Source organism: Peromyscus eremicus, chromosome 20 (assembly GCF_949786415.1).
Source record: "Peromyscus eremicus chromosome 20, PerEre_H2_v1, whole genome shotgun sequence".
Taxonomy (NCBI): Eukaryota; Metazoa; Chordata; class Mammalia; order Rodentia; family Cricetidae; genus Peromyscus; species Peromyscus eremicus.
In genome coordinates, this window is record NC_081436.1 from 21,736,107 (window position 1) to 21,749,316 (window position 13,210).

The following is a 13,210-nucleotide window of genomic DNA, read 5'->3' on the forward strand; positions in this document are numbered from 1 at the left end:
CCAAATAAATTGTTACTAAAATTCTAGGTGAAACAGACATTCCAAGGGAAGAATACTGGGGTTTTGTTTTCCCTCATTCCTCTTAGGGAGGAAGAGGGGATGATAAAAAAATTAAAAACACTTTGTTTGTTTGTTTTTCAAGACAGGGTTTCTCTGTGTAGCCATGGCTGGCCCTGAACTCAGAGATCTGGCTGCCTCTGTCTCTCAAGTGCTGGGATTAAAGGTGTGTGCCACCACTGCCCAGTAACCAATGAATTCTTATATCAAATATAAAGTTAATCTGAACAATGGCAGCATTTACAGCAAACTGTTGGCAACATTTTATTTTATTTTATTTTATTTTTTTGGTTTTTTGAGGCAAGGTTTCTTTGTGTAGCTTTGGTGCTGTCCTGGCTGTTGCTGTGTAGACCAGGCTGGCCTCGAACTCACAGAGATCCACCTGGCTCTTCCTCCCGAGTGCTGGGATTAAAGGCATGCGCCACCACCGCCTGGCTGCAACATTTTAAATTTGAGTGGACACTGGCTATGTGGAAAAAGAGAACTCTGAAATGGTTTTGACTCTATGTTAATTAATAATATAATTAATAACAATATTCTTAATAACACAATAACAGGAATGTTAATAATATCATGAGTATTCCTGGATCTAGAAGTCTCTGTAGTTAGCCTAATTTGCAATGGCTGACAGGGATGCAGAGGAGAAAGAAATGACACAAACTCAATTAAAGTGATCCCATATGCAAAAATGGAAGTTCAGTGCTGGGGACTGAATCCAGAGGTTCCTAGGCCAAGTACTCTACCAGTTGTGCCACATGCCCACCCAATATAGCCTCAACGTAGATTGAATAAAGATAACAAGATGCTGGGTATGGGTGACACACATCTTTAATCCCAGCATCTGGGAGGTAGAGGCAGGTGAATCTCTTGAGTTAGAGGGTAGCTCCAGGCCAGCCAAGGCTAGTGAGACCTTGTCTCGAAAGAAAGAAAAAGAAAAAAAAAATTACACAAAGAAGTAGAACCAAATCTGAATTCACAGTAATACGTGTGAATCCAGGTAAACTGTTCTTTTAAACAAACACATTTTGCAATACTTCTGTTCTACTCTTTATTGAGAGGGTACCATTGTCTGACACCATATTCTCCGATTTAATTACTCTTTCTTTGTGTCTTAGGCCTACTTTAATCATTGCACTTGGTGATAATTAAGCCCCAGGAACACGACTTTGAGTAAATATTTGAAAGTGGATAGAATGCATTTCTACCCTCAATACAGAATTTAGACTGTAACACTCTGGTGTTTGTACATGTGCTTAAATAATCTGCACGAAGCAGATTGAAGATTTTAACTCTCAAGAGAATTATGAAGAAGTTTTATGTGATAATATTTGAGGAAGGTTTCTTCCCCTTCCTGTCTGATGAGTGATTAAAAAACATCAATAACAATAAAATCTCTGTGCTGAAAAAGTCCAAATGTCGACTTTTTACAGAAGGCTAGCTTATTTTAAGTTTTGGAACATTGAGAACATTGATCACAATAATTTACATTTAAAATTGGTTCGGACTTGGAGTAGTGAACTACAGTTTGGAATGTGAAAAACATGAGGTGTAGCAGAAGTTCTTCTCCTTAATTTTTTAATTTTGGAACAATTTCTGGTTCAAAATTGATTCATGATAGTAGGCTGCCAACATGCTCAATCTCATTGAGTGTTTGTTTCCTACTAATGACAGTCTGTACAATGCAGCCATCCAAGTCAGACAACTAATAAGGATGAGTTAATACTATCCAACCGGTAGAATTAGAAGTGCATTCTGTTACCATGTTTCCTTTTCATTCTTAAAGTTTTCATTTTACCTTGCCTTTCATAATTTTGACAATTTGAGTATTACAAGCCAGATGTTTTAGCATTTCCTCCATTTGGATTTGTCTGAGCTTTTCTGAGAATGACATGTCTTGGCAGGGCTATTACTTCACAGAGTGAAACTGTTTGTAACTATGTTTGGATGTCATCCTAGATTCCTGACATTGCAGTTTGGAATTTAGGAAAAACACAGCTTAAGAAGCCCTGTGTCTTCATTAAAATTTAACTTGAAAGAGCCAGTGTTTGGTTACTGTGTAACTTTCAAAAGTGTTTTTTTTTTTTTTGCTTTGTCTTTTAATGTAGAAATGTTCGTAGTGTTATTAAATCATTTTGCTTTCCTGAATTGGAAATTAAGACATTTTGGATCATGCTCTTTTTTTTCAAGCCAGGGGTTCTGTGTGTGGTCTTGGCTGTTCTAGAACTAGTTCTGTAGAACAGGCTGGCATTGAACTCACAGATCCACCTGGTTCTACTTCCTGAGTGCTGGGATTAAAGGCTTGTGTCACCCCTGCACATCCGTGTGATCTATTGTCATATAGGAATTGAGTATATTGAGTCATGGTAGGGGTATTGGTGTGTGTAATTAGATCAGAAAAACTGCACATTTTTTTTTTCTTGAATGAATGGTCCTTAAAAAGAAACTTAAGGTTAATATGATGACATACACTAGAAGATGTAGGAAGATCAAAAGTTCAAGGTTATTTTAGGCTTTGTAGTTACAACTCTGTCTTAATAAGTAAAACCAGGGGCAGGGGAGATGTGTTAGCTGTTAGGAGTATTGGCTGCTTCCTGAGTACACAGGTATAATTCTCAGCACCCATGCCATTGCTCACAACTGTGTGTCATTCGAGTCCCAGGGATCTGACACCCTCTACTGGCTTCCAGGGGTACCAGTCATGCACTTGGTGCATATACATACATGCAGACAAACACTTATACACAAAATAAAAATAAATCTTTACACTAGAGTTAAAGACAGTTGTGAGCTGCCATGTCTGTGCTGAGAACTGAATTCAGGGCCCTTTCAAGAACAGTGACTGCTCTTAACCACTGAGCCACTTCTCAAGCACCTAAACTTTTTAGAAAAGCAAAAAAAATCCAAAAAAAAAAAATTGATTTTTCTTTTCCATGTGCTGCTTTGCATTTGAACTTGTTTTCATGTTGAGTTTATTAAAAGACATTGCTGGGCGGTGGTGGCGCACGCCTTTAATCCCAGCACTCGGGAGGCAGAGCCAGGCGGATCTCCGTGAGTTCGAGGCCAGCCTGGGCTACCAAGTGAGTTCCAGGAAAGGCGCAAAGCTACACAGGGAAACCCAGCGCCGTTCATCCTATTGAGGCATGCCACAGATGAGAGAAGATATTTGCAACCCATGAAACTGACCCAGGCTTGTGGACAGAAGATAAAAGAATGCCCATGAATAAGATAATGTAATACAAACCTGCATGAGAGTTGATTATAAAAAATGGCTCTTCAGGTGGCCAACATTATATGAAAAGGAACTTAATACAATGAAATGTAACTGTCTGAGAAAGGCTGGAAATTTTGAGTGGTAATAGCAAACTCTAGGATTGAATAACTACAATTTTCATGCATTACTGATAACTTGATGTAAAGAACTTGGAAACTGGTGCCCATCTAAATTCAACTTAGATACACACTTTACATCCAGATTCTGCCAGTGAGAAGGAATGTAAATGTGGGTAGTACAGCTCTAGTCATAAAAGAAATGGTGGTCTGGTAAGATGACTCAGCAGGTAGGAATGCTTGCTTGCTAACTGCACCTGATGACCTGGGTTGATTCCGAGATCCCCTTGTAGAAGAGAACTAACTCCTTAACGTTGTCTTCTCACCTCCATTTGTACACTTGCACTTTCACACCACACAGGACAACAGTAGAAGTTTAAGAAAGAAATGACAAGGGGCTGGAGAGATGGCTCACAGATTAAGAGCATGTACTGCTCTTTCAGAGGTCCTGAGTTCAATTCCCAGCAACCACATGGCTCACAACCATCTATAATGAGATCTGGTGCCCTCTTTTTGACAGGGTTTCTCTGTTTAGCTTTGGAGCCTTTCCTGGAACTCACTCTGTAGCCCAGGCTAGCCTTGAACTCACAGAGAAATCCATCTGTCTCTGCCTCCCGAGTGCTGGGATTAAAGGCGTGTGCCACCACTACCCAGCTTCTGGTGCCTTCTTTTTGGTGTGCAGGCATACATTTAGACAGAACACTGTATACATAATAAATCTTTTTAAAAGAAATGACATTTAAGGGTCTTTCGTAGTAGTTTTTACATGTTAAATCCTTAAATTGCTTTTGTTTCTGCTGGTTGGTTTTTACCCATCAGCCACTTAGGTATTCTACTGTTGACTCATGAATCTACAACAAGCAAAGCATGTACAGTTAATCTTTTTGTAGTCTTCTCCTCCTCTTTGAATTTTACTATTTTTATATTGTACTATACTATTTGGGAAGGGGGGCTTTACAAAGAACCAAGTGACCCCTGCATCATAGGCAGTCCTCACTTTACCATTGAGCTCCTGTTTACTCTTGCCAAATGTCAACCTCAAATTCTGCATTCAGATGTATCATACTCCCTGTTTTCTGAGCTGATGCCTTAGGGAATGATTTTATCATTGTATATTTATTGACTTCTTTGCCTTTTGGTTTTACCTGTGGGAATGAGTGCTGAGAGCTATAATAGGAGTTTATTAGGCTCATAAGAGACAAGGGAAAGGTTTTATTAACTAGTGTGCAAAAAACAATTTGAAGTTGACAACCTTACTCATAACAAAGCACTCATATTAATTGAGAGTGTATTCTTCTAAGCTTTGAAAGGTTCTCGAAACAGTTAACCTTTTTTTAGAATAAGTTCATTGCTTTTTAGTTTACTTATATTTAATATTCTAAACAACTATCTTTTCTTATTTTAAGCATGGGGGGTAAAGTACCACCTGCTACTCATAAAACTAAGACAGAAGAAAATACCAAGGTAAGTTCAAATTTCTTTCCTTTGTTTAAGGATAAGACACTAGTATTTTTTTTTAAACTGCTGTTCACAAGTTTTATTATTTCTGATGTCCCCACTTAGAAGTATGATCTTTTAAATTTGTTGTCTTTGAAAATTTTCTCTTAAATCAAATCTGGAAGCGGATTTAAAACTGAGAATTTGGAGTCGGATGCCAACTGTTTCAGAATAATGTTGCCTGTGTGTTTAAAATAGCTTGTAAATAGTAAACTCTGTACTGCTTTTTTCCTTGTCTCTTTAGTAGCAGCACAGGGAAATAAATACCTCAGAGCATTCTCATTCTCCCTCCCTGCTACCTGAGGGGAGATTGCCAAGGATGAAGAATAGAATCATGGTTTTGTTTTAGCACACTTGGCAGAATGGCATGCAAGATTGGGGGAGGTTGCTCATGGTTGAAGTTTGGATATGAAGGGATAAATAACACTTAACACGTTCTTCAATAGTTTTCATTTCTCCTGTACTGAGATCCCCCCCCCCCCCCCCCCCCCGTTTTCTAATTAGTTGTCTAATTGATGGGAAAAATCTGTTTTACTTGGAACCCTAAAGGCTTAATTATTTGTAAAAGAAAATAGAAGTTATAATCCAGATGTAATGATACATGCTTGTAATCTCAGCATTTGTGAGACAGAGGCAAGTGGACCAAGAATTTAGGTCATCTTGTGTTACATAATGAGCTCCAGACAATTCTGGATTACCTAGTGAGACCTTCTCCCCAACAAAAAGAAAAAAATGAAAGCTCACAAGATGGTTTTACATGAGAGCCTGAGTTTGGATTCCCAGCCCATGCTTAAATAAAAAGCTGGGTGTTGCATGGTTATGGTGGTGCGCACCTTTAATCCCAGTGCTGGGGAGGAGGAAGAGACAGGTGGATCTCTGAATTTGAGGCCAGCCTGGTCTATAGAGCAAGTTCCAGGACAGTCAAGGTTGCACACAGAGACCCTGTCTCAAAACCCCAAGCTGTAGGTGTAGTGGCTTTTTGTTGCTTTATAAACCTTATGACCAGAAACAACTTGGGGAGGAACGGTTTATTTCAGCTGATAGGTTTCAGTCCATCATAAAGGGAAGCCAGGATAGGAGCTTAGGGTGGGGACCTGGAGGCAGAAACTGAAGCAGAAACCGTGGAGGAGTGATGCTTAATAGATGGCTTAGATGCAGCCCAATCCCACCTGCCTAGAGGTGGTACCTCCCACAGTTGGCTGGACCCTCCTATGTCAATTAGCAATTAAGAAAATGTCTCACAAGGAAGGCTGCAGGCCAGTCTGGTCTGGTCAATTCTTCAGGTGAGGCTCTCTATTCCCAGGTGACTATAGGTTTGTGTCAAATCGACAGGTGAAGCTAACCAAGACATTTCACCCCTTGTCAACCTTGACAAACATGATTTTTAACCATGACCTTTCCTTGTTTGTCTCTAAGGTCTTATGTTAATATAAATTGTAAAACTTTAGAAGTCCCACAGTTTTTAGTAATTCAGATGCTTTAAAAGTTCATAGTGAAGCTGGGTGTGGTGGCCATATTTCTGCCCTAGTTTTCTTTCTGATGGCCAGAAGCATTTAATTGGGGGCTTGCTTACAGTTTCAGAGGATTAGTCCATTATTATCATGGCAGGAAGCGTGGCAGCAGGTAGGCACTGAAGAAGTAGCTGAGACTTACATCCTGATCTGTAGACAGAGAGGGAGACACTGGACTGACTTGGGCCTGTGAAACCTCAAAGCCCACTCCCAGTGACACACTTCCGCCATCAAGGCCACACCTCCTAATCCTTTCAAATAAATAGTGCCTCTCAGTGGTGACTCAGCATTCAAATACATGATCCTATGTGCACTATTTTTATTCGAATGACCACACTATCTCAAAAAATAAAATTTTTGGTGATAGAAGAAGTATATAATAACATACTGACAATTTGGACATTTGTCACTCAACAAATATTTTAGAATTAAAGTAGAAACTTAGACTTTACCTGTGAAGCCATCTTGCTTTTTTTTTTTGAGGCAGTTTTATTGTGTATCCCTGGCAGACCTGGAATTTCTGTAGACCAGGCTGGCCTCCTAATTCAAAGAGATCTACTGAGTGCTGGGATTAAAGGTATATGCCACCACTCCTGGCCTGACTTTGGTTTTTTTAAGATTGAAAGTGGAGGGGAACCTAAAAGTGCAGTTAAATTACTACTGATCTGCTGACAGTTGGATGAGTAGATAGAGGTTGGCTGATAGTGATTTTTTTTTTTTTCTGTAATGTACATAGCCTCATTAAAGGAGAAGGCAGTGTAAATTTATCTCCTATCCCTCCTGTATCAGAATGGATAAGAAACTGGGGGGTACTGGAGGGTGGGAAGGAAATTTGCTTGCCATCATGCTCTCTTTTAAAGTTGTTATAGTTTGTGTGTTACAATTCAACAGATGCTTTCTTTGCAGCTTTCAAACTGAATAACCCTTGAAAACTGAAGTATTTAGGACACATTTGGCATTAAAACACAATCCCAGCACTCGGGAGGCAGAGGCAGGCACATCTACAGAGTGAGTTCAGGATAGCCAGGGCTGCACAGAGAAACTCTGTCTTGAAAAAGAAAAACAAGCACAATCTGAAAATGTGTTCCCTTTCACATACAGTCTCATGTTACTGCCCAGACTGACCTCAAACTCCTGTCCTCAGATGACCCTACTGTCTTGTCAGTTTTCAGTCTTTTACCGTCAGCCATGAATAGTATGATTTATTTTACATAAAATATTACTTCTTTTCATGTTGTTTTCTGAGACAGTCTCATGCCAAGTAAGCTGGCCTCATAAGCTCCTAATCCACAGACTTCTATCTGAATGTTGTGGTTATAGGCTGAAGTTTCCATGTACAGCCAAGATGTTAGATTATGGAAGTCATAGCATACGTACAGTGCTTGTGAAAGAATGTTATGTAGCGTGTAGTATATGAATTGTATTCCCAGACATTTCAGTTCTAAAATACCTATCCTAAAGGTTTGGATAAAGTATCAGACCTATAGTTAATTAGAAATGAGAAGTAAAAGGATGGTTAACAACTGAAATATAGTGTATTTGAATAAGATACAAATTTATATGTATGTTATATATACATACACAAACACATGTTATGTTTTTAAGTACTGATCGCACTATTCAATTTTATTCTGCTAGGAAGAAAAAAGAGATACTAAGACAGAGGAAACCATAAAGACGGATGAACTGTCAAGTGAGGAGAGTGATCTGGGTGAGCACATGGGAATATGTGTAGATAACCTTGGTAACTCTGTCCTGCGGGTGGTATTTTTGTTCAGCAGTTTTTGTTGCAGCCTCTCAATTTGTAGCCCAGGATGATCTGGAACAGTATAGCACAGATGGCCTTGAATTCGAGGTAGTCCTCCTGCCTCAACCTCCTGAGTGCCGGGTGGCTAGTTTTATTTACTGGTTTGGTTATAATACTGACCTACAGACTTTCCTCTGTTCTATAGAATTTGTGTACACCTGATTTTTAAAGTTAATTGTATTAAAATTAAATAGTATTTTGTTATTAGCTACAATTACTCTATAATTTGTACTGTCCACATTAATGTCTTTAAAAACATTGTGGTACATCTCTGAAAAAATTTTTAGAGGAGCTTATTAATTTGCTGATATTGGAAGGTTTTGTGGAGGTCAGAGAAAACTCTTGGGAGTCAGTTTTCTCCTTTACTGTGTGGAGTTCCAGAGAAGGAACTCAGCTTCAGGCTTTGGAGTAAGCACTCACCCGCTGAGTCCTATCTCTCTGACCCCAAATTTTTCCCAAGGGAATTTTGGAGACTGACTAAACCAGTGGTGTGGTTTTATGTAATACACTGTGCACGTTACCATCACTATCACTACCATAACTATCTGATTTAGCCTGACAAATTAAGTAGTAGTCTTTTTTTTTTTAAAGTTTTTATTTGATGTGTACAGGTGTCTGCATGTGTGTGTATACACCATGTGCATACCTGTTGCTCTCAGAAGCCAGAAGAGGACATCAGATTGCCTGGAACTGGAGTTGATGGATAGTCGTGAGCCATCACGTGGGTGCTAGGAATCAAATCTGTGTCCTCTGAAAGAATAGCCAGTGCTCTTAACCACAGAGCCATCTCTCCAGCCTACCCCTAAGTAGTAGGCTTACCTACTAATAGCTATTAGTAGTTACTTTTAACAGGGAAGTAGTTTATAATGTATCGAAGTTCAGGTGAAACTAGTTCATAGTTATACTGGCAACTAGTTCATTGTCTTTCTGAGGTGTTATTCTAAACAATATCTATAACCTCCACCACACTAGGCAAGTACTTTACCCCTGTGCTGCACCACGATCAGTTCATCTGATTTTAATAGTTTCAAGTAAGTAGTGGCTATTAGGTTATCCCACACTTTTAATTTAGGTTTTAATTTCATGGTTTTCAACTTTTGTAGAAATTGACTGTGAGGGTGTAATTGAGCCAGACACTGATGCCCCTCAAGAGATGGGAGATGATAATGCAGAGGTAAGTTTAATGACTTATTTAGGAAAGTGATATTTCCCAGGTTTGGGATTATTTTATAACATTACTCACAAGAACTACATGATAAGTAGTAATCTTTTTTAAAGTTTTTATTTGATGTGTACAGGTGTGTGTGTGTGTGTGTGTGTGTGTTGGAGCATTTTGGCACATTTTTCAATCTTACTACCTAAAATATTTGTAAATTCCCATGGTAGTTTTAATGATAATTTCTGAAATCTTGTATTTTGTTTTGCTTATTTAAAATTACTTTAGTTTGATTAATCTATAAAGTCGTTCCCCTAAAGTATATACCTACAATTAGATTGTCTTTCTGAGATGATTTTTTTATTTGTATTAATATTTTTGTTTGCAATTATATCTGTGCACCATGTGCATGCCTGATGTCCAGGGAAGCCAGAAAAGGATGTTGATCCCCAGGAACTGGAGGTACAGACAGTTGTGAGCCGCCATGTGGTGCTGGACTTGAACTGAGAGGTGCTCTGGAGGAGCAGCCAGTGCTCTTAACTGTTGAACCCCTAGATTTGTCTTTTGGTTTTGTTTGGTTTTGTTTTTGTTTTCAAGACAAAATTTCTCTGTATAACAGCCCTGGCTGTCCTGGAACCCACTTTGTATACAAGGTTGGCCTTGAACTCACAGTTCTGCCTGCATCTGCCTCCCAAGTACTGGGATTAAAGGCATGTGTCACCATCCCTGCCGTAAAATTGTCTTTTGATGGAATATCTAGTGGCACATTATTTTTCAGATGCTTTTATCACAGGGAGTTCCTCCTCAAAGAGGTGAAAACTGGCACTTGGTAAAGAGGTGTGGAAAACAGTTTAAATTAACCATGATCAATGGCCTTCTAAAGGGCGACAGGACGTCCTCAAATGTCTGGTGGTCTCTGCTAAGGGAAGAAGTTTATAAACAGTAGTGCAGTGAATCTTCAGCACCTGGTCTCGTCAGAGTCATCTTTGCTAGTCGTATATGAAGCAGTCTGTTCTTGTGGCTTTTTGCTTACATTGTCTTGACTTCTAAGAGGCTTGAGCACGTTCTGGTCTATTTTGGTCATTGGTGGGCATTTGTGCAATCCTGTTCAGACCTTTCCCAATTTTTCTTAAGTTGTCTTTTTCCTTTTTTTTTTTTTTTTCTTTCCCCAAAGACAGGGTTTCTCTGTATAGCTTTGCGCCTTTCCTGGAACTCACTTGGTAGCCCAGGCTGGCCTCGAACTCACAGAGATCCGCCTGGCTCTGCCTCCCGAGTGCTGGGATTAAAGGCGTGCGCCACCACTGCCCGCCTGTCTTTTTCCTTTCTTATGCTTCTCCTTTCACCTCTTTTTTTGGGACAGGGTCTCTTAGTTCAGGCTGACTTGGAAATTTTTGCTTTAGCTCCCCAAATGCTCCAAATACAGGTTTTGCCACTATGCCCAATTTTATGGGATGCTGGTGATGAAATCCAGGGCTTTGTACATGCTAGGCAAGCACTCAACCAACCTATATCTGAAGCTCCTCCTTCTGATTATTTATTTATTTATTTATTTATTTATTTATTTATTTATTTAAGCATCTCGTGTAGCCCAAACTGTCCTCAAACAAGGTGGTTCTATAGCTTCAATCTCCCAGTTGCTAGTATTACAGGAGTATATCACCATGCCCAAAGTTTTGTACTCAACAGAACTTTTATTGGAGTTTGTTTTCATCAGCGCTGACATACTGCTTACTGTGTGTGGCCTTCTGGGGACGCTATTGTTCTGCATGTCTTAATTCCTTTCTCTGTACTAATGCCACATTTTCTTACATAGCTGTGGACTAAGTCTTGTTATCTGGCAGGATAAGGACTCATGAAACTTGAGGAATATTTTAGCTGTTCTTGGTGTTTTGTTTTTTCAAATAAATTTTAGAATTAGATTGTCTGGGTCTCCTGTTCCAGTATAGGCCATTCTCATTCACAGTTCCCTTCTCTTTCTACAGATTCATTCTCTCTCTCTCTCTCTCTCTCTCTCTCTCTCTCTCTCTCTCTCTCCCTCTCCCCCTCTCCCCCTCCCTCCCTCCCTCCCTCCCTCCCTCCCTCCCTCCCTCCCTCTCTCTCTCCCTCTCTCTCTCCCTCTCTCCCTCCTTTTCTTTCCCCCTCTCCCCCCCTCTTCTCTTTCTCTCTTCCTCTCTCCCTCACGGTTGGAGGAGAAAGAGAGACATGGGGTAGGGAGATTTGATTAGAGTTGCAAGCACCTTTGCTTGCTGAGACATCTCACCAGCCCAGTTATGGATTTTCAGGAGGGCTTTCCCCTCTCCATCTCTACTTGACTGTCCCTTGTGGAAAAGAGGGTTAGTTTTTGCTTACCGTGTGCTTGTCAGCGTAGGCATTTCAAGCTTGTGATTCATTTGAAGTCGTGGTGGTTAACCTACCCACATTGTTCTTAATCTCAATGTATAGTTTGTGTGTGGTGTTCTGCATTGTCTTCAAAAACAAAATACCAGGGTATCAGGTTTGACATTCGCTACAAGGGTGAATGTAGATTTAATTGTCTAAAATGCTGTTTAGTTATTTGAACTGTTCCTGACTTTGTTTTTAAAAACATGTTTTCTAATTTGTCAAAAGAATTTAATAAATAACTTAGAAGTAGATTAAAATATTTCAGTGAATACAATTAATATGGTATAGATCTAGGAAATTTACTTTTGTCTTTAACACAAAACTATTTTTCAAGCATGGTGTGATAATTTCAATACATACATACAGTGTATACTGATTAAATCGGAGTAATTGCCCTTTTTCATTTCCTCATAAAGACAGATTGAAGTATATCATATTCTTCAACTGTGAGTGTTCTCTCTCCCTCCCCATTCCCCTCTAGAATAGACTTGTAGGTCAGCATGCCATAGACAGGCACACTTAGATGTCCATGCCTATGCAGCACTGTCACAGTAGCCAAGTTAGTTGACAGGTGAGTGGGTTCCCCTAGTGCTGTGAAAAGACATCATGACCAAGGCAACTCTTAGAAAGAAAGCATTGAATTGAGGGCTTTCTTAACAGTTTCAGAGAGTTAGTTCATTATCATCATGATAGGGACAGGCTGCTGGAGCAGTAGCTGAGAGCTTTATATTCTGAGCCACAGGCAGCCCGCAAAGAGAGGCACTGGACCTGGTTGTGGGGTTTTGAAACTTCAAAGCCCACCCCCAGCAACACACTTCCAACAAGGACACATGTACTCCGACATGGCCACACCTCCTACTACTTCCCAGTTTTTGTTTTGTTTTTTTTAAAGATTTATTTATTTATGTCTACAGTGTTCTGCCTGCATGCCTGCAGGCCAGAAGAGGGCACCAGACCTCATTACAGATGGTTGTGAGCCACCATGTGGTTGCTGGGAATTGAACTCAGGACCTCTGGAAGAGCAGCCAGGGCTCTTAACCATCTCTCCAGCCCATACTTCCCAGTTTATCAACTGGCTCTAAGCGTGCAAATAAATGGGCCTATGGTAGTCATGCTCATTCAAGCCACCACATAGAAGAAAATATGTGTGTATACACAGTGGATTTTTACTAAACTGTAAAGAAGAATGAAATTATATTGTTTGTTGGAAAATAGGTCCATCTGGAAATCCTGTTAAGTGAGATATGTCAGACTCAATGAGACATTACTACATTTTCTTTGATTTGTGTGTCCCGGGTTGCACATAGATACATAAAGCCATTTTTGTATGTGTGACATAAAATTTTCTTGGAAGTCTTTTTATGTTTCTTTGATAGAATTTTACTTTTTGTTTGTTTGTGGAAGTCTTAGGTAGTCTTGGAGCTGTTTTCTAGGCTTGGTTTCTGTTTTATCCAATGTTTTGTGGTGTACAGG

At 39.7% G+C, this 13,210-nt stretch overlaps 1 protein-coding gene across 1 annotated transcript in view; it reads left to right on the forward strand.

The window, feature by feature from the left end:
* St13 (ST13 Hsp70 interacting protein) overlaps positions 1-13,210 on the forward strand; it is a 37,168-nt gene that overhangs the window by 3,433 nt on the left and 20,525 nt on the right. Inside the window, exons 2-4 of the mRNA XM_059247110.1 lie at positions 4,791-4,848; positions 8,031-8,103; positions 9,303-9,373. Coding sequence (XP_059103093.1) covers positions 4,791-4,848; positions 8,031-8,103; positions 9,303-9,373 — 202 coding nt within the window. The remainder of the gene's footprint in view (positions 1-4,790; positions 4,849-8,030; positions 8,104-9,302; positions 9,374-13,210) is intronic.